Source organism: Camellia sinensis, chromosome 3 (genome assembly GCF_055761805.1).
Source record: "Camellia sinensis isolate YWXY chromosome 3, ASM5576180v1, whole genome shotgun sequence".
Classification (NCBI taxonomy): Eukaryota; Viridiplantae; Streptophyta; class Magnoliopsida; order Ericales; family Theaceae; genus Camellia; species Camellia sinensis.
In genome coordinates this window covers 200874230-200896528 of record NC_138963.1, presented here as the reverse complement: position 1 = coordinate 200896528, position 22299 = coordinate 200874230, and the positions used below count along the sequence as shown (strand labels likewise).

Below are 22299 nucleotides of genomic sequence, written 5' to 3'. Positions count from 1 at the left end.
AGGGCATAACCCCCTTTCCTCTTTGAAAATCAATTTCAATGCAAGAAATAGCTTATTTCAACATATGTCAACTGCAATTTCATAATCACAACATTTTTTAAGAAAACATTTGGAAACCCCTCTTTTGCATTTTGATTTAATAATCCAACAATTTCCCAAAAAGATCAACATTTTAAGGTTTCATCAAATTAGGACTTTTTACTTTTAAAAACTCGTATATATTTTTTATAAGTGAAAAATAAACTTTTTATAACTAAATCATAGCTCAATAATCCCATTTGGAACAAACCCTCACTTACAAAACAAATTTTCAAAAAATCAATCCAAGAACAATGAAATCTATGTATTTAAAATACACCACAAATACACTACCGAACTCATATTGAGTTTAAGAAATAGATCCTACCTCTTGAAGCAAGAAGGGCACAAGTCAAAAAAATCACCGGCGGCGAAACAACGATCCGTTGAGATTAAATGGAAGCTCTCACCGTGCTCCACGTTTTGGTATATGGAACTAGGGGTAAAATATGTGTAGAAATAGATGAAATCAAGGCTAAAAAACTTGAGAAAGCAAAAATGGCGGAAGGAGAGAGAGAAGGGAGTGAAAAGTGAAGAGGTTTAACCCAAAAAGTGACTTTTAAAGACCTGATTCTGCGCAGTACGCTCGAGCGTTGAAAGTTACGCTCGAGCGCACTATACTCACAGCACAGATTCGTAAATTTTAGACAGATATAACTCTCTCGTCCGGACTCCGTTTAGGATCATTCTTTTGTCCAAATTGAAGCCTCGAAAGTAAACTTTTAAATGGTTCTAGCCTCACATCAAGATTCAAAGTGTGGAGAGAGAAAATGATAAAATAATGAAGACTACTCAATAACAACTATTCGAATTTGAAGTTTTTGATTCAATCTCATCCAACCACAATGGTAACACCTCAACCAATGCTCAAATATCGACTAAGAAGGTTCCCAATCAAGATAATCATAGAGTCAAATATAATTCTATCATAACAAGAAGTACATAGTGCTACAGTAAGTAACTAGTAACCTCATCTCATCACCAATTTTACAATGCTTGGAAGTGACAATTGTTGTCTGTTACATTTGGAGAAGCTTCAATTTCTTCGTTATGTTCTCTTGGAAATGTTTTATTCATTACAGCCTTTTGCTAAGAATCACCTGCACCACGGTGTAGAAGCCTTTCCACTACTTGACTCGTGGTAGGTTTGCATCTTCTCTTCCTCTACACACTGCAAGGCCACTCCAACCAATATTTCCATCTTAATTGCATTGTATCTATCTACCTTCATCAGAATGGGATTATCTTTGGTAGGGTTTTTTATATTTTATTTTTTTATCTCAATAAGATTTAACAATATAAATCAAATATGTACATTACAAATTTCAATAATAATACATCAATCTAAGTATTAAAACACAAAAATAAAAGTATTGAGTTATGGAATGCATATATAACATTATATAAAGAAACATAAAAATAAAAATCATAAATTTCAAGTACACTCAGGTTGGGTAGAGGAGAGATGTGTTGCAAGATTAGTATAACTAAGAACCAAGAGGCAGCAAACACTTCTCTCTTTTTTTTCCCTCATAAATTTCTAATAAAAGTAGGAGTTATATAATACATTTTAAATTATATAAATACATATCAAATTTGTTTCATAAATTTCTAAATCAGACATTTAAGGGGCCCTCAAGATATTCGATGGTCTTCATGTACTGCCTGATGTCATGATTACTAAACCAAACCAAACCAAACCAAGCCTTAAATCCCATCAAATGGGGTCGGCTACTTGAATCCTTCTTCTCCACGCGGCCCTATCAAAGGTCATTTCATTAGTCAAATTAAATAGATTCATATCTCTATTTATAACGCTAGTTAACGTTAATCTAGGCCTAGATTAACGTTAGTAGATTCATGATTACTAGTTGGCTAGAAAATCAAGACTTCATTTTTATTGAAGGAATTTCTTCAATTTTTCATAATCTTCTCTCATAAATTTCAAATAAAGTATGAGTTTACATAAATAAACATCAAATTTGTTTCATAAATTCTAATATACTTGGGTTGGGGTAGACGGCGCCACCCCTAAACTTTCACTTGGCGGAAAAGAAACTCACATATCTGAAGGTGGGGTGCTAGGGTTGGCCAAAATCATCATCCCTAGTTCTAGGGTACAATTTGGCCACGAGGACTCCTATCATCCTATTCCTATGTATTGTCAGATACATTTCACCTTCATAACAATTAACCAAGTACACAAGTTTGCAACTTCCTTTTAGAAATGTAATTAATGTGACATGTAAAACCAGAACTGTATTCTTCTTTACAAATATATATATAAGGTTTTCATAAAACATCCCAACAGAGGTTTCACAAATTAGAAGCGCAAGAAGAGAAAAGCAAAAGCCAATGATCAAATCAAGCAGTTTGATTGTATATGTACATGTTACCAAACTCTGTCCTCAATCAGTCACCTTGTTTCTTAGAGCTTGCATCAAAACCTGCCGGTGTCTGGTAAGCAGATAGGAAGAAGGCACTTTGATTCTTCTGCATGAATCTGCATGACGATAATAAGTATGATCACAACAGTGAAATCTAATTAATATTGACAGAGAGGATAAATGCGTGAAGAGACCTTGACAGACCTTGACCTGCCAATTTTCTGAAAAATGTGGACTTTCTTTCTAAAAATCCGATTCCACAGTTGGATTCTTATCACGTCTAAGCAGCTAATAGAGGACTGACAATAATCCCAAATATATTTTTCTTTATTTTTCTTCCTTGCATATATTATCATTAACACAAAGCAACACAAAATTATAAATTATAGGGCACCATCTAAACCTATAAAGCGATAAGAAAAATAAGGTATAATTAAACTTTCATTGTTAAACAGTCTTCAACCAACCTATACAACATGAGTTTTTCAATTTCCTTCATTTGGACAAGGACTTCTATCGTAAGCATAGGCACATGGGTCCCACATGACCAGTCACATAAGCACCACTAAAGGGATGGACCCAACAAACATACCCGCACTGCTCGACTCAAGACTCGTACCCTGATACTACACAGCCTGCCTAGGTTGGGACCAGAGCCAAGGGCTCCCTGACTTTGTCAGTGCCTTGGTCATTGGTCGCTCAAGCTACCAATGACTCCAAGGGGGATCACCAGGGACTTCTGGATTAGTGGCTGTAGTCAAGGGATCGTCAAAGTTGTCCGATTCACCCTCTTGGGATGACCCCACTTTGACCAGTTTTAAAGCACGAGGGAGAAGCATCTTTGACCAAGTCAAGGATGAGTTGGCCTCCATGTCCCAACTCTTCTATAAAAGGAGGTCTCTACCTCCGTACAAGGCACACCTTAGGAAAGTTCCTCTGTCCACATTAGAGAGAGATTTACGTCTCCATGGCATATATTCACAGCTCCACTGCCACTCTCTTCGAGTCTAAGACTGAACCCAACTCTCCTGGTGGTCTTTAACCATCTTTGTGCCTACCATCATTCTCAGAGTGCCCACAGTCTGCCCTCATCACTATAGACCATCCACAACAAGAAATATCACAAATAAAGATACAAGTGCTGCCAAACTTTAAAAAACATAATCAGAAGAACGAAAGATTTTATACTTCAGAAAATCTAGTAGTTTCTGCTGCAACTCCTTCAATGTCTCCTCTTCAATGTTGGCATAATATAGCATCTCTGGCAACTTTACTGCAAATGACATATAACAAAAAATATAAAATATGACATAAATAATCAAGCGCTGGAAGAAGCAAGGAACTTATCAGGACAATAAAACATGGTGAGAGTTTCCAACAAGAAAGCAAACTGAAAGGACAGAGCCTACTATACTATGTAATTGGCCAAAAATTACAGCAACATACTGGATTTACAACAACTAAATATACATGCATGCAGAGTCTCAACACATGATTCCAAATAGTTATTTTGCAACATTGCACAAGAGATGGATAGTAAATATCAAAAATTAATCTGAGTATCAAGATTGGGTATGAAAAATTAGATGACACAATCTGCCTCTCATGCTTTCAAATGCATCCGGAATTGGGATCCAGCTACAACTATAGATTCGTGTCTCCCCATCATCACTTATATTGTAGTTCGCTTTCCTAAAATTTTAATTCATGAAAGATTGAAAGTTAAAACAAAGACCGAACTTAAATCCAAATCCATGAATCTGTTGATTACGGTTATTTTTGCAGGACTAATGCAGAATTTTATGACGCCTACAGATTCACAAAAATTGCCTCCATCAACGAGAAAGAAGGAAAGGATTTGAAAACACATGCTTTGCAGGATCTCTAATCAGACCATAAAAGATATATTTGCCAAATATCACATCTAACTGACCCTTTTCTTTATCTTTACTTGAAAAAAGAGAGTAAAATGCATACACCATTCTGCAAGCATGAATTATGCCCTGCCACTAAATCCAACAGCTGGTGATTCACTTTAGATTTACATGGAGGAAAGCAGTAACTTCTCACAAGAAAACCAATCCACTTGGTTTAATTTTTGAAAAGAGTTTTTGAGTTGCATTTTGAAAGATAAATTGTTGAAAAGAATTTTGAAAATAATTTTGGAATGATTTGTAATTTTTTTTTTTTTTTTTTTTTTTTTGTAGTTGAATAGATGGGTGTGAGTAAATTTGATTGATGTGTACAATGTGAGAGAATAAGAGAGGAGAGAGAAAAAATGACTAATTGATTTATTAATAAAAATAAAAAAGAGGAGAGAGGAGAGGAGAGAGAGAAGAAAAAAAACTTTGAAAAGAGTTTTGAAAATTGGTAAATCAAACATGTTTTTTGATTTTTTGATCCAAATGTTAATTTGAAAACTAAACCAAAGTTTTAACCTAACTTAAACAAAGTTGATTAGAGATCCAACTACAATTAGTACCTTCTACAGACCAGCAAGCAAAAAACAACTAAAAAATACTTCTCACACAATTAATGAAAGCAACATCAACAGATCCAAAATGCCATATCAGTATTTTACAATGTGAACCGAGAAAGCAATGCACACTTTTCAACTCAAAAGTATTTTGTATAACATCAAAATAAGCATACCAAAAAGCCGTAACAGATGTTCAGCACCATATACATTTGAAGGAGAGACATCATCTGCAATTACTTCTTGGTATTGCTGGCGTTCACTTTGGTATAGAAGCATAACTGGCATCGCTTTGTTGAAGTAACAACGCAACCCGTTAAGAATTTCTTGAACTGAATCAGCTATCCTTTATCCACCAAATTACAGTAAAACTAAAGTTACTAATGCCAATTTTGTAGTATTTCTATAGCACATGACAGAAAGTAAACAATCACAACAAAATTTGAACTGCCAAAATTGGGAGTAATGATCGCTGTAAGTGTATAGTCAAAAGTTCTGCTAATGGAAGCATTCAACACTGGTCATTATTTATGAATACATGATTAGTTCAGTTTAGGTGTCCATAAAAGATTCATTTATTTGCATGAAACAGCCAGAAGCCAAGACCTCAAATAGGTCAGATTGATCATCAGGTCATAAGCGGCCAAACCTTTATCCACTTTCTCCAACACTCAAACAAAAATATTCAATGTGTTTGGTTTGAGTTTTCTGAATTAAGTTTTTTGAAAATTGAGTTTTTTGGTTTTCGTATTCTTTTGTTTTTAGTGAATATTTTTTAAATTTTAAACATTTTTTTTACTTTTTTAGATGTACGTTAGTTAGATGTATCTAAAAAGTAAAAAATTTGTGAAAAAATATTTTTAAAAATTAATAAATACATAAAAATACAAAAAATGTACTGAATTCTTGTATTTTTTTTGTATTTTTGGTGTTTAGTGAATTTTTAAAAGATCTTTTTTACATTTTTTTTACTTTTTAGGTGTACTTATGTTAGGTGTGTCTAAAAAGTAAAAAAAATTGTTTAAAATATTAAAAAAATTCAGTAAAAACAAAAAAATACAGAAAATAAGAAAGTAGAATTTTCTGAAAAGTGTTTTCTGAAAAATGAAAACAAGCAAGCTGATTGGTACTATGTACGTGTTGAAGACATTTACACAATAAAATCACAGTTCCAAAAAGCAATTGGCTTTTGGATATTGACTTAACAGACAAAGCTAGATGTCTATAATAAAACTGTACATTAATTTAAGGGTGAATTACACTAATAGTCTCTATAGTTTGGAGTTTGTGTCACTTTGATCCCTGACTTTTCAATTGTGACACATTTGACCCTGAATTTTGAATCTTATTCCAAATAAAGACAATTAAAGATATCATTAGATTTTTCAAGGGTAAAATCGTCAATTTGATAAAATATTAAACTAATTTGACAAAAATAAATGTCAAACAAATATTTTTGAATTTTTAAAAATTATTTCTACCCACTAAAAATAAAATTATGTAAAATTGACAATTCTTTTAGACATTTATTTTTTTTTTTTTACCAAATTAATTTTTATTATGTGTTTAGATGATGATCATGTAAAATTAATTTTTAAAAATTAATCATGTAATTTTTATTAATTTTTATCAAATTTACATAGTTTTATCATTGGTGGATAAAAATAATTTTTTAAAAATTAAAAATATTTGTTTGACATTTATTTTTGTCAAATTAGTATATATTTTATTAAATTGACGATTTTGCCCTTGACATTAAACAATGATATCTTCAATTGTCCTTATTTGGAACAAGATTCAAAATTCAGGGTCAAATGTGTCACAATTGAAAAGTTAGGGACCAAAGTGACACGAGTCCCAAACTATAGGGACTGCTAGTGTAATTTGCCCTTAATTTAAATAACCACATATTGCAATAACCATGAAATAAGACATTCTTAAAATACGATCATCCAAATTTGGCCCCTTCTAAGTTGAAATAGATTGTTGCTCAGTTTGACATTATTTCAAGCATGAAAATGCTAAGATGAGATAAATTGAAAAGTAGTTAAGTTCACGAGGCAATTCTCGGGAATGGTAATAAGGCATTACAGTCATTTGCATGTTGAATGGATAGATTTAGCAATTGGTAAAACAAACTCCCGCATGGGGGTTTAAACAACTTGTCCTTCTAATATACATTCTTAAAAGTCACATTCACATGATTAAACAACTCCTATTTTTCCAATATGTTCTCAAAATTGGCATTTTGCAAAATGAAGACAACAATAAAAATTAACTGAAAAGAATAAGATGCTCAACTGCCCAAGAAAACAAAAAGGCTTGTAAATGGAAGAATCAGTAGAACATGAACTTACGTGTCATCCTTCTTCAACCTGTAAGCAAGATACTTGCTCAATATCTCATCAACATTGGGACTACGCGGAAGTTTTACAAGCTGCAGTTAAGGATTGTCCACATTAATCAAACCCTAAGAATAAGTTAGAGATAGCATTAAGAGGTCAATCTTCACTACACCACAAATGGCCATATGAAAATAAGCATAAAATAAATAAAAATAACATGTAAACAATTTTAGGACATCTGCAATATACATCATAACCCATGTACAGAGAAAAACAGAGCTAAATAAAAACCAACTAGCCTGCACAATACCACAATTCCTCTACCACATACGGCCAAACCATCTCCTAAATAATGAGGAAATAGCAACTTGTCACCTCCTGACCCATGTTGAAAAAATAATATCAAAAGGCAAAACTCTATTCATCTTGTTAGATAGCTTGATATACATTGTTGGGCCCATTTCCCAATAGCTTAGGCTTGTGGGAAATTGGTGACTTGACACAACCATCCTAATACTCAAAACCCTACCGTCTTATAAAAGGACTATAATTATAGTTTCCACTGGCTTCTTGTTTAAATCCCAATCAAGATGTTACAATTCATCTAAACAAAATAAATATGAATCATGTCGAAAATCTATTTGAGGTAGGATCTCATGTCCTCATAGCCAGATCTTGTCACATCATGAAATCCTGATCCAAATCCCAAAATAAATCTGTTCCCACAAAATAAATTCTTAGAATCATCTAATCCAATAGATAAGTTCAGAAAAAAAAAAAAATGTAAATACCTTGCCCAGATGAGTAATAAACTCACAATCATCAACTAATTGCTTCTTTAATGTTGATGGAATATGGATGTTGACTAGCTTTTCCGGTGGCACACTGCCTTTCTCCTGGAAATGACAAGGCATAAACTTAGTCTAAAGACCTCAAACTATCAAAGGAAAACACTCTAGAAAAACTTATAAACAAAATAATGAAAATCATAAGCTAATTTCTAAGTTATGTTTGGATTAGATTATTCAAACTGGACTTAATAATTATATAAATAACTGTTTTATAATTGATACATTAAATTTCTACTTGATTGAATAAAGTAACAAAAGGGCGCAGAAAAGTCCACTGGTTGGATTGTGTCTGGAATTTTTCATGTCCAACAATGATCAATTACCTCATTTGGCCTATTGCTGAACTTCCTTAATTGACAACAAATAAGACAACAACAAACCAAAATATATATATATAAAGGAGGCATTTAAGAGATATGCAGTTTAACCATGTCCTAGTGCCCTTGAGCAAGAGAATTAGATGAATACAACACTCAACACATCCCCACACCCAATAACCATATCCGAATTCATGTAACAGTGATTGAATCCCTACCTATTCCTCTCCTTGGCAATTACAAATGTAGCATATGGCTAATCTGAGGTTTCTGGGCACTTATTTTTAAAACGATCTTTCCATGTAAATGTTTCACATGCTTTAAAAAGCCTCACTGCAGTTAACATATTAATCAATGCAGGAATCAAATGATTCCAAATTACAAACACCTCCCTCGAGGTTTTGTAAAAATACAGATTCCCCCCTGACGTTTGAGAAATTACATCCCACCCCCTGAGATTTATATTTTCATAACAAATTGCCTCCTGAGGTTTTTATTTTCATACAGATTCCCCCCTAATTTTTTCTAATTTGTTATGAAAATTTGACTCTCAGGGGGCAATTTGTAATTTCTCAAACCTCAGGGGGGAATTTGTATTTTCACCAAACCTCGAGGGGAGTGTTTGTAATTTGCCCTTGAGTAAACTAAAAATTATTTGTCAATAACCCATTGAATCCTCCAAAATACACCAAACACTAGATATCAGGACAAAACTAAAGACTTAAACATGCAGACAACCTCCAAGTGATACAAAATATTCTATCAAGGAACAACAATAAATAATTATATTAACATCAAATTTTCCACCTATTTCCCATGAATCAACATTTATTTTCCAACAAGCTAACAAACTAGACAGTGAAACACGTACCATGCACAAATATATACACATAAACATATGTTTAAGAAGCACCTTTTATAGCAGGTAAATCAAAGTGTACCTTAGTAACAGAGTCATTCTTCCGCTTCTTCCCTCTTGCCACTGCAAAGAGTTCCCATCACAGCTTAAGAAGAGACCACTTCTGAGAATAATTTCCAGACATGTGCAGTCAAAAAACACAAATTGTTTTTGCGAAAACATTGTAATTATTGGAGGTATTTATTTCATCAAAATGACAAAGTTGGAGGACCACTAATGCCAGGGCTACCTTGGCTGCTGGCAGGACAGTTCAAGAAAATTTTGGCTTTGAAATGCCCTGGCATCAAGCCTAGGTAGCCCTAGCAATACAGCTGCCCAAAAGATAAGATTTCACCACATAGTAGATTCAAGTTATAAATAAATCATATAGATGGTTTGAAATTACATAGATATATAACTTCTTTACGCCCAAGTCATTTAACAATTCATGCACAGAAGCAGAAATCGAGTCATATACTCAAACTACACTTTCAAAAGGTAATATTCTTCAACTATATAAAGAGAAATTGAAAGGCAAAAAGAAGAATAGAAGAAAATATGTAACTATTTCCAAAATATGCTTATCCTACAAAGTTAATTATTAACAAATAATTGCATGAATTTTTTTTTTTTTTTTGAAGAACCAAGCCTAAACAAAACAATAACCAAACGTAAAAAACCAAAATTTAGACTAAAAAATGAAGCTAACCAGTAGAATTTCTTGGTTTAATCTGTGATGCGCGCCCGCTCTTTGTGATCTTCTCTGTGTTCCGTTTCTCATTGAGCTCCTGTTGTTTCTGGACATTATCTTCAGTAAATTTCATCAGACGATCCATGCCTACCCATTCATCCCAACTGTTCAAGAAAATTTCTACAAAGTTAAACTTCACCAAGTTGGCCAACATAGCATGCTAAAATTGGGAAGTACCCCGTCTTCTCCGTTGAAACTCCAAAAGCAAACCTCCCACCCTCCCTCTTCTAATAGAACTGTATATGTATTCAAATATAGAAACATACAGAAGTTCAAGAAAAAATAAAACCAGAGTTCCAATTGACAAAAACAACATATGCATAAGTACAACTACTGAAAATTACTATGAAATTAGGTACTATAATGTAGAGGATGTACTCACTTTTTGTTCCACCCCTGCAATACAAACACATAAATGGACGTAAAAGTTAATTCCTTAACCAACACACTAACATGGCACAACTTTATGGAATATTATTTAGGAAAAAGAATGCGTACAGGATAATGAACGAAGTATCTCCATTCCTTCATTCGAAATTCAACTTTTTGCACCTTGCAAATAAAAAACCACACATCATATATAACTTAGGCCTTAAGCTCAGAGAGCATTTAATCTAAAAAATAACAGAATATGTCAGTCTAGCAGAAACAAGTATGTTAAGAGCATCTCTCTCACCAGCAACCCAAAAAAAAAAAAAAAAAAAATTAATGCAGTCTGGCATTGATATTTGAGAATGATGCAGTAACAAGAAAATCTTCCAGAGGAGTCTCTATCATGAAAAGGTAAAAATTGCAGTAATGGATGGTTTTTTTTTAAATAAAAAAGAAAAAAGAAAAAAAAGGGCTTCCTCATAGCCATTATTCCATTATAAAATGTTCCATTGAAAACCAAATAAGCAATGCAATACACCTGTGACAATAGAAGTAAACAGAGAGCAGAAAAACACAAAAGCATGATATAATATATACAAACATACACACACACAAAATATAATATACTATTAAATTAACACTATTTAATACTGTACTACATACAAAGCAAAGCCTCCGGTTCGTGTGAATCCAAAAGTGAAGCTGGGTTATCATGTTCTAAAAATACAAGTAACCGTTTAATTGTTCAGTGCAAAACTTGAAAATCCAACCCTTTCACAATCAGTCAATTGTCCTTTTGTCAAACGAAGTCAACAATAAGATTGGGGTTTCTCTGTCCATACCACACACTCTCATCACGGTTCTTCCAACTATCCCCTTGTTCTCTAACAAATTATGTATACATAAATATATGCACATATAATTTGAAACCAATCAAATTCAACCAAAGGAAAACTTTAAGAAGAAAATACACTTTAACCCCTTTGAAAAAACAACAAGGATACAAATTAACTGATTGTTTCATTCTCTTCCCTATCCATCACCTTCAATTATTTAGGTTAAGAAAAAAAAAATTGTACAGTAGACTATGAATCAAAATGCCTTTCCACAATTGGATCAGCAAACTGAATATCCTTGGAACCAATAGAGACATACATGAGATCAAAACATTTAAATTTTATCTTTACTTTTCGTTCTGTTTCTGGTCAATCTCCGATGATCGGAGAGAGGGAGAGTACCTTGGCTTCGTAAATTTTGAGTTTATGGTAGGCGAGGACCTTCTCGCCTTCAGAGAAGGGACTTGAATCGGGAGAAGAAAGGGAATCTACGGAATCTCTGATGTCGATGTCTGTCTCGGTGGTGGAGCCGTCGGAGATGGTGGCGGAGTCGTCCGTAACCCCCGCGTTAGAGCTCCCCATTCTTCAGGGAAATTACGTTGCCGCTAATACTCTCTTGCTCTCATGGCGGCGGCGGCGGCGGTGGTTAGGTTGTGGTCTTGCTGTAATGGCGGTTCTATGTGAATGCAGCAACTCCGATGGGTGCCTGATCAGCAACCGAATCGGGGTTTTTTTTATAGCTGCGTTGGCTTTCACTTTTTTCCTCTTCTCTGTTCCTCTCCCACAATTTTTTAGGACAAATTATAGTTCCGTAGTTTTTAATTTTAATTTGATGTTTCATCCTTCTTATTATCAATTTAAATAAATTAAAAAATGTAATTGTTCAAAAGAAAAGACTATGAAAAGGTTGCGTGCACTTTAAAAAGATATTATAATTTTATATTTTTTTAATCATAATTAAAAATAAAAATTATAATTAAATATCACATAAGGTATAATTAAAGATTTCATAAATCGTAATTAAAATATTATCATAATTAAAAAAAAATTATTAAAATTAAATAAAAAATAATATAATTAAAAGTACATGTGATACCTTCTTTTAAATGATACGTATTGTAAAATTTCCTTTATTGAAATACTGAAGCAGGTTTATTTTTTAACTTTTTAATTTTAATTATCAATTATTAAATCATGAAAAGTAGCGTAAAATTGTATGCAAAATTAAATTCAAAAATATCACATAAAGTAAATTAAGAAATAACATGTATTATTTATCTTCTTTCTCTTTCTCTCTCTTTCTCTTTCTCTTTTTCTTTTTCTTTTTCTTTTTCTTTTTCTTTTTTTTTTTTTTTTGGTTTCATTTTCGAACGGATTTAATGATACCCAAAAAAATGTCTGGGCCATGGAATTGTAAATTTGTTCACATACTTATGAGCAATACACAACATTTCATTGTAAAATAATAATAATAATAATAATAATAATCATAAATAAATATACATTTGTATAAATAAAAATAAAAATAAAATCATTTCAAATTTAGTTACCTCTAAAAATGAGGATGTACAACTTTTTTTTTCTCTTCCATTTCCATTTTCCATTTTCTTTTTGCTATTCAAACACAACCTTTTTTTTTTTTTCCAAAGACTGACAAGATAATCAAGCACTTCATAATCTGCCAATGCATACTCCTCAGTATGAGTTTGTTTTTGTATAATTTTGACAATTAGACTAACAAGATAATCAAGCACTTCATAATCTCCCAATGCATACTCCTTGGTATGAGTTTGTTTTTGTATAATTTTGACAATTAAAACGCTTAGACTGTTTTTGATTAAAGGATTTGATAAGAAAAATAGAAAGGAAAAAGAAAATGCAATCCCAATTTTTGTTTTATTATAATGGAAAATACAAGAAAAAAGTAAGTAAGAGGGAAATACCTACTTTTTGTCTTTTAGGTTCAATTATGCTCTTTTTGGTTCACTTATGAATTTTTCTTTTTCTATTTTCCAACTCAACAAAACATAACTTGTAATTCAAATCATATTAATTCTTTCTCATTTTCTTTCTATTTCATTTTCTCTTTCCATTTCCATCGTCAAATCCACTAACCAAATACAGCCTTAAGCAATAAATAATAAACATGAGTGATAACAACCAAATTAGATTGTCTGATTGAACTAGTCTCTTTATTGTCTGTACTTGCTTGGATGCTGAGTATACTCCGTAGTGCAAGATAGCTCTCTTCCTCCAAATGAAGGTAAAATATATCTGTTTGTCGCGTTAACCACAGCAAAGATTGTATACTCGGAATTTTACACCTAACCAGGCAGGATCCGTATTGTGATTATTCGGTGAGAGCACAAAAAAGAATAAAACTAGGATCAAGATGAAGCACATAAGAATACAGATTTATTTGGTTTGTCCTAAAATATGATTACTTCCATAGTCCCTATGATTTTACTATGATCTAAATGGAGTTACAACATAACTACAAATACACAATACTAAAGCAACAAGACATAACTGTGAAATATCACAAATATCCTCTCTAAAAAATTCAGCTAGTTTTAGTGTTCAGTCGATTCACATTTGCCACCACCTTTGTTGTGCCTGCAAAACTGTAAAAATGTGATGACTAAATGTAAACGCTGCCATGAAGTAATTCACACTGAATTCCCATTAGACACATTGAAGATGACACCATCAATAACAGCAGAAGAACTATTGTCCTGTTGATGCAAACTTGGTTAAAGAAATAGTTTCATGTTGCAGACAAAGTTGCAAAGCCTACAACGAAAAATCCATTTGACAGAAATGTAAAGCTGACTAATCGAACCAAACCAAAATCAGAAGTAGCAGAGACGAGTGGTCATCGCTCATCAGAAAGATCATCAACAAAAGTGAACTTTATTGCTATATATGAAGTACGTCTTCAAAAGATTAATGACTAGTCTTAATGACCTACATTGAGTGCTAAACTGGTTTAAAACAATTAAAGAAAAACAAAATTGTCAGGAAAACACCAAAAATAAAAATCTCCGGTTCATGCTTGTACCAGTCAACAAACTCAGTGTCCATCACCGGGGCTTGGACCAGAATGGTTAATCTTCGATGGCGATGGAGGGTCGGTGACAAGCTCACCTCCCTTACCCACAGCGCTTGGACCTCCAATTTTGATGTCTCCAATATATAACACACTAGTTGCACCAGAGTTCTTGATCTCTCCTCTCAGGCCTTTAGTTTCAATGTCTTCAATGCACGATTCATCACAGACTTTCACAATTTTTGTGTCTTTGGAGATGTGATGCTTAGCAGCATTGAGAGTCCGAGCTTCGATCGTGAAAAATAAAGGGCTTACAAGTAGAAGAATGAGGGACAGAGATAGAGAATTAGGCCTGGCAGGCATTGGAAGACAGTAGTTGAATTGCCCCGGAGAATACTAAAATTGATGCTATTGAGAGAAGTTGCAAGCTTTGTGCGAACTTTGCACAATGGGGTTAAGTTGGAAGTTGGGTCCAATATTTATAGGGCATGGAATGTGAGGCCAATTTGAATAGGGAATGAGGAAGTGCCATGTGGGTGGGTTGAACCAGCTTTTTGAGGTGGCACCATCTGAGTTGTTTTAAATGGAATCAAGAGACCTTCATTTTGGATTACAAAATACATATATCTCAGTACAACAGACAATACCAGAAATTCTAGTCCACGTTTGAACACATTAGTTAATTAAGAGAGAGAGAGAGAGAGAGAGAGAGAGAGAGAGAGAGATTCTATAAGCGCTACAAGGACCTAAAGGATAAGATACAATGACATACAACCAAACAGGGCAGTAGAAAGTTTCATAGACATCCTAGCCACAATATCAGATGCAAAACACAACCTTCCTAGTAACTTTTTCTTGCCACAGACACTTTACTATTGATCTTACAGATTATTTGTTGAAATGTTTCAGGTTAGACACTTTTGCCCGTTTATAAAACTATTTTGAACTTGCATCCAAGAATTACTGGACTTTATTAATCATTCTGAAATGTTTTTATTTTATTTCTTTATTAAAATTGCTTTCCCCTATGCTTTTGAAAGAAAACTCTTGCATTACTTCGACATATACGGGGGTGTTTGGCAAGAAAAAAAATAGCCTATTTTAGGCTAAAATTCACAAAAAGACAAAATAGACTAAAATAGCTAATAAGACAAAATATCACATCAAACCCATAATCATTTCACTTTTTCTCTCACAAACATCACATCCAATTATAAAAAAATCCAATCATCTTCCCAAACGCAAAAATTTTAGCCTACTAAAATAGCCAAAAACTAAAATAGCTTACTAAAATAGTAACTTCCCAAACGAAGCCATAGTATCACCATTCAATAAAAAACCATTACATTGACTTAGTGAACTCAATGGATGGAAGTTACATTTTAAATCGTAAAATTCACCTATTCTATGTGGTATTTTATTATGAAATGATGATATCACATATTAATAATAACATTATATTATTGTTTTCTTTAATTTTTTGAAAAATTATAGACTATTCCCGGAGTACCACGTATCCGTACTCTTAACCAATCATAATTTATTCTGTCCCCTCGTATTCCTCAATCACCTAACACAACACCCAACCTACACCTACCTTCTCCACTGATCAGAATACTATAGAATACCACATGACTATACTCCAGAATTACTTATTATTGTTTTATGCAGCAACAAGCGGTATATAATAGGACAGAGGATCTATGCCATTTTGTATGTCATTGTCACCTTCGAATTTTTTTAAAAAGCTTTAATTTTCAATTGGATTTTAGCAAGCGATATAATATTGGGTGATTTAATTTTACTTTTTCTTTAGCCCTTATTTTCCTGCAACTTTCTCGAGAATCAAACAACAGCATAGCTTAAGAGGAAGGCTGGTCGGTTACCACCCAATAGTCTAATCACAAATGGAGGTCCAACGCGGTAAAGTATATGGCTCAACATTGCAGTCTAAAGTAAATCATAACCCGGACCTGCCTTAAAATATTGGTGTTACTAATTCTATGGAATTGAAAGTAGGGGTGTATACGGTTCAGATTGGTTTGGTTTTGAGAAAATTCAAGAACTGAACCGATCCTAATGGTTCTATAATTTTGAGAACCAGACCAGACCGTTACGGTTCCAAAAATTTCTATTTACAAGAATAAATCATTAATATTAGCAAAATAATTACTCCAACTAATTACATTTAACTCATGATAAAAACTAACAATATTAAGGCATTACTTAATATTATATATCTATATCATCCTAATATCATTAAAATTATAAAAAACCAATTAATAAAAATAAAACTTGACATTATATTTTATATAGATATATATATATATCTTTTAAAATTCGGTTCGGTTTGGTTCGAACCGCGATTTTTTCATAAAATCCGTTAACCGAACCGTTTTTACGGTTCTCATATTTCTTAATTCGAAACCGAACCAATTCTTAATGGAACCGAACCAAACCGTATGATTCGGTCTGGTTCGGTCCAAATTACCGGTTTGAACGGATTTTTGAACAACCCTAATTGAAAGTACATAATTTGTACCAGCAAATGCATGGTTTTCCGTCTGAATCTGGTTTTGTGAAGATCTAACTGATAATCAAGAGACCTCAGGCAATGAAAGGACAAACATATGCAGCCAAGTCAGCTGGCTGTCAATCCTGCTTTGACATACTCATGTTGTCTGAACTTGTTTGGATTCTTTCATACTAACTTGGTACCTTTTGGATCCATTTCTTTGTTCCAAATTTAGTATTTGCTCATTCAGCTATTGCACATCCATGACATTGTTGTTTCTCAAAATTGATTTCCGATCAAACAGTTTGTTTTTTTGGCAATCTGTTTCAAAGAATTATGATCATAATTGAAAGATGTTGAGCTTGAATTCAATAGTATCACCTTTTTTTGGCTTTTTAACTTTTTAACTATTTTAACTTAGGCTAAAAAGTCTTGTTTATGATGGATTTTTTGATTTTTTTTTTTTACTTTTGTAAAAAAAAAAATAAAATGATTATAGTTTAGAAATGACATTTTATCTTATTAACTTTTTTAACTTATTTATCTTTTTGTGAATATTTATAACCCCCACGCCACATGCCAACCGATGCCCAAGTTTAGTTTAATTCTTATGTGGCCTTATTCACCCAAAAATTCTTATGTGGCCCTTTGCCCCCAATATTCATCAAATCATATAAACAATGAACATCCATGATTACTTTATTGTATCCTTTTATCATGATTACTTTATTGTATCCTTTATTGATTTCTATATTGTTTATAAAAAATAAAAAAATAAAAAATACGAAGCTTCGCGGTGTTAGCTACAAACAGTATAGTTACAGTAGATGTGTCATATAAAATGTCTTAGTTATGACAATTTATAGTTTGTTACAAATGTCATAATTTTTTTGTTTTTGGTTATCAGATTTTGTAGTGATCAAAGTTTTAAAGTTTTGTGATATGCTATGTTACTATCTTAGTCATACAAATCATTGTAGCGTAGCTACAAACAGAAAGGGAGTCAGGATTTTCATTACCGCAAGGATCAAAAGATAAATAATATTTTTTTTACCGTATAGACAAACATATATGTATATATAATATGACATATTAATTATATATATACATAAAAAAAATTAAATATCATATAAACAATCTCTAATATAATGAAGAAATTTTTTAATAGAAAAAAAAAAAAAGAGAATGCAAGATAGGTGAAAAATGAGATATATATATATATCTTTTACATTAGGAGGCCATTTTATTTATAAAATAAGATAGATACATACATACATATATATATATATATATAAGTGCTATGACAAACATGTTTGGATCAAACACACCCAGAAAATAATCCCACACACACGGAAAACACAATATTTACGTGGTTCGGCCCAATGCCTACATCCATGGAGCAGAAAAGAGAATCTTCACTAAAATGGAGCAAGATACAAAACAGAGAAGGACATAAAACTCTCACTCAAGTCACAGCTCTCTCTCTCAATTTTCTGATACATTACATCCTCTCCCTCCTGTCTTTGTTTATACATAGAGATGAGAGAGAGAGAAGGATAACAAACAAACAAAAATTTCTGCCATCTTTAATGGTGAATGGTAAAAATCAACAAAGGCAACAACGGGAAGAGAAGGGAGAGCTGATCTTCTAGATGCCCAGCTCAGACCTCCTTCTCTGGATGTGGAAGTCTTCTTACGCCATATTCTTTGACTCTCTCCTTTGCATGCATGGGGTTGGAACTAACAATTCTCCCCCTCCATACCCACATGCATAACTGACTTCTCACTTGAAGTCTATCCCTGCAATGTCGCTGTAGATTTCGAGTGTGTCTCTCGAGACCACCTTTGTAAGCATGTCAACTAGACTCTTATCTGTGTGGATCTTGATCAGTTCCAATAACTGTTTTTCTATCACTTCGCGTATCCAATGATACCGAACATCAATGTGCTTTGTGCGAGAATGGTACATTGAATTCTTGGTCAAGTCTATAGCACTCTGGCTATCACAATGTACCGTGAACTTTTCTTACTTTAATCCCAACTCTTAGAGAAACCGCTTCAACCATAACATCTCTTTCCCAGCTTCCGCTGCGGCAATATACTCTGCCTTGGTTATGGATAAAGCAACACACTTCTACAGCTTGGATTGCCAAGACACAGCTCCCCCTGCGAAAGTGAACATAAATCCTGATGTAGATTTCCTACCATCAAGATCTCTTGCCATATCTGAATCCGTATAGCCTTCCAAGATTGGTTTAGCATCTCTAAAGTACAAACACATTTTTGTCGTACCCTTGAGGTACCTCAGAATCCACTTGACTGCTTCTCAATGCTCTTTCCCTGGATTGGAAAGGAATCTGCTTACTACTCCAACAGCATGAGCAATATTTGGTCGAGTGGACACCATTGCATACATTAAACTCCCTACGGCGGATGAGTAGGGAATAGCCTCCATCTCTTCTCTTTCTTTTGTAGAGGAGGGAGAAGAACTCTTGGTCAGCTTGAAATGATTAGCCAGTGGAGTACTGACTGGTTTGGCATCTTTCATGTTGAACTTCTCAATTACCCATTCAACGTACTTCTCATGTGATAGCCACAACTTCTTGGCTTTCCTGTCACGCACAATTTTCATGCCCAAAATTTGTTGTACAGGGCCTAGGTCCTTCATGTCAAAGAACTGTGATAACTCCTTCTTCAGTGATCTAATTAATGTGGCATCTTGTCCAGCGATCATCATGTCATCAACATAGAGCAGGAGTACGATGAAGTTTTCCACCGGGAAATTTCCTGACATAAACACAGTGGTTTGCAGCAGTTCTCTTGTACTCATGACCCACCATGAATGAGTCAAACTTCTTGTACCATTGTCTTAGCACTTGTTTGAGGCCATAGAGACTTTTCTTCAATCTGTGGACTAAGTTTTCTTTCCTTTTAACTTCAAAACTTTCTGGCTGCTCTATGTAAATTTCTTCCTTCAGATCACCATGGAGAAATGCCATTTTCACATCCATCTGTTCAAGTTTTAAATTCAAACTGGCCGCTAGTCCCAAAACTACTCGAATGGATGTCATTTTCACAACTGGCGAAAAGATTTCATCAAAATTAATACCTTTCTTCTGCCCAAAACCTCTGGCAACCAATCAAGCCTTATACTTGACTAGCTTTTCGCTACCATCTTTCTTCAACTTGAACACCCATTTGTTCTGCAATGCTCTTTGACTCTCGGGAAGTTTTACCAAAATCATGCTTCAATTGTCCAAATTTAGTTTTAACTCATCTTCTCCAAATCAAACCCAATTTCAAGCCCACAATTTTTAAAACACGAATTAAACTCTCAAAACTCTTGAAAAATTCATAATGTACGTACAATTGGAACTCAATTTCATGTTAGGACAAATAAACTCAACCCAAAGTAATTAATTTCTAAGTTAGTTTTCATACATTTGATCATAGCTTCAATTTCTCATTTTCTCTTTAATTACATAAAATTGGCGTCAAGTTCTTTCTATTTTCCTTGAAATCATGAAATTGGAGTCATGGAACTTCTTATAAATTTTCCAACTAATTTCCATAATCTTAAACTCAACTTAATTTGTAACCTCAACGTAATTCATAATTAAAATATGTTTAATTTAAACAAAATTTTAAATCACACTACATGCATTGATTAAAAATCTAATTATAAAATCAAAGCTTTAACTAGCATTAGGGTTAATTCTAATTTTCCACAAACTTGATGTTCATAAAACATTTTCTTTTTCTCTTCAAAATATGAGATTGAATTAATCCAAATCCTTCAAAATCCATGATATATGCATCATTAGAGTATTAAACTTGTAAAATTTATTCATGCATGTAACAATGAAGCTTAATTTCATGCAAGATTACAAAATTAAAGTCAAAATAATTGATTTCCAATTTAATTTCCATAAATTGAACATAACTTCATTTATTCATCATCTTGCTAACTTCATCTATTTATATGAAATTGAACCCAAGTTTAACAAATTTAAGAAATCATAATTCATACTCTTCTTGGTCCTAACTTGATTTTACATGCAAACCAAAATTTAATCTCATAAGTCTTTTTACACATGAATTAAATCTAAAATTTTGAAATTCTAACATGCATGTGAGGATGAACCTCAAATTTATGAAGAATAATAAAAATCAAACTCAAACTAATTAATTTCTAATTTATTTTCCATAACCATCCACTTGCATGTAACCCATTTCAAATTAACCTCTATAATTTTGAATCTAATTCAATTTCACCACCTTTTTACTAATTCCTTCTAATTTATATGCAATTGAACCCAATTTCATTTTGATTCTAGATATTAGGGGAATTATTTATAAGAATTAAGGTAGAAATTGTTACCTATTATTCTTCCAAGATGAATTCTTGAGCCTCTCTTTGTTACTCTTTACCTTCCTCTTTGCTCCTAATTTCTTCCTTTAACTCTAGTTCCAGCACACACACTCCAAAAAAAAAAAAAAAACAGTGGCTTTCTCTCCCTCCCTCTCGGTTCTTTCTCTCTCTCTTGAACTCATATTCTCTTTACTCCCTTTTGTTTTTGGGCTTTAGCAGGTTATACTTTCACTCACACAACACACACACACCTCACTTCTTGACCTCTACATGGCACACGTGCACTCTCCTTTGATTTCCAACACATCACATACACACACATACACAGATTTCTCAATACACCCACACCCATTTACACTCCCAATACTAATTTAGTCCATAATTCAATTTATGTCGAGAAATAATTCAATTAAGCATCACTTAATCTTAACAAATTTTAATTAACACAAAATTAGTTAATTATAACTAATCTCAAATCCCACATAATTTAATTAGTCTAATTGACTTCCATTAGAGCCTAATTAAATATATTTAAATTTAACAATCCGAATCAGATTTTTAATCAAACTCCCAAAAGGCTCCAAATATTAAATTAAACTCATTTCCATCCTAAATTTTGATTTCTTAGATCATTTAATCCTTCAATTTCTGATCAGACTCAAAATTTTCATCAATAAATTACATATTCAAATTGGGCACATCATAATTAAATTTAATTTATAGTAACCACAATCCTCAATCCTCATGACTTAATCAACTCCAATTAGGACCTAATTAATCGAATCTCAATTTCACTAAACTGAATCGAATATTTAATTAAACTCCCAAATGGGTCCGTAATTAAGATTAAATTGATTCAACTTCTTAATTTCACTTCCTTAAGCCATTTGGACCCTTAATTTCTAATTCCAAAATAAATCATTAATAGAATCATATACGAGTCAGATCCCACAATTCCCATAAATCCCAAATTAAATTATAATACTCGGCAATTAATTTCAAATCCTCTTAATGAATCAAGTACTAATCATTTTACGTGGTGGGGTCGTCAC

The 22299-nt window shown here is 32.9% G+C and overlaps 1 protein-coding gene across 10 annotated transcripts; it reads right to left on the bottom strand.

Moving 5' to 3' along the window:
* Window positions 1-881: 881 nt before the first annotated feature.
* LOC114300532 (protein MRG1) lies at window positions 882-12159 on the bottom strand. Of its 10 annotated transcripts, none has more exons than XM_082921940.1 (11): window positions 11714-12159; window positions 10602-10655; window positions 10486-10499; window positions 10062-10207; window positions 9396-9436; window positions 8078-8182; window positions 7299-7378; window positions 5118-5287; window positions 3654-3738; window positions 2468-2581; window positions 882-1249 (listed from the first exon to the last, which is right to left on the bottom strand). In XM_082921940.1, exons 1-10 carry the CDS (start codon window positions 11891-11893, stop codon window positions 2491-2493), a joined length of 966 nt encoding a protein of 321 aa, XP_082778066.1. In that variant the 5' UTR covers window positions 11894-12159; the 3' UTR covers window positions 882-1249; window positions 2468-2490. The 10 variants fall into 10 exon arrangements, with proteins under 10 accessions (XP_082778066.1, XP_082778064.1, XP_028101196.2 ...); XM_082921938.1 differs by having other exon boundaries at window positions 882-1299; window positions 2499-2581; XM_028245395.2 differs by having other exon boundaries at window positions 882-1260; window positions 2499-2581.
* Between the last annotated feature and the right edge of the window lie 10140 nt (window positions 12160-22299).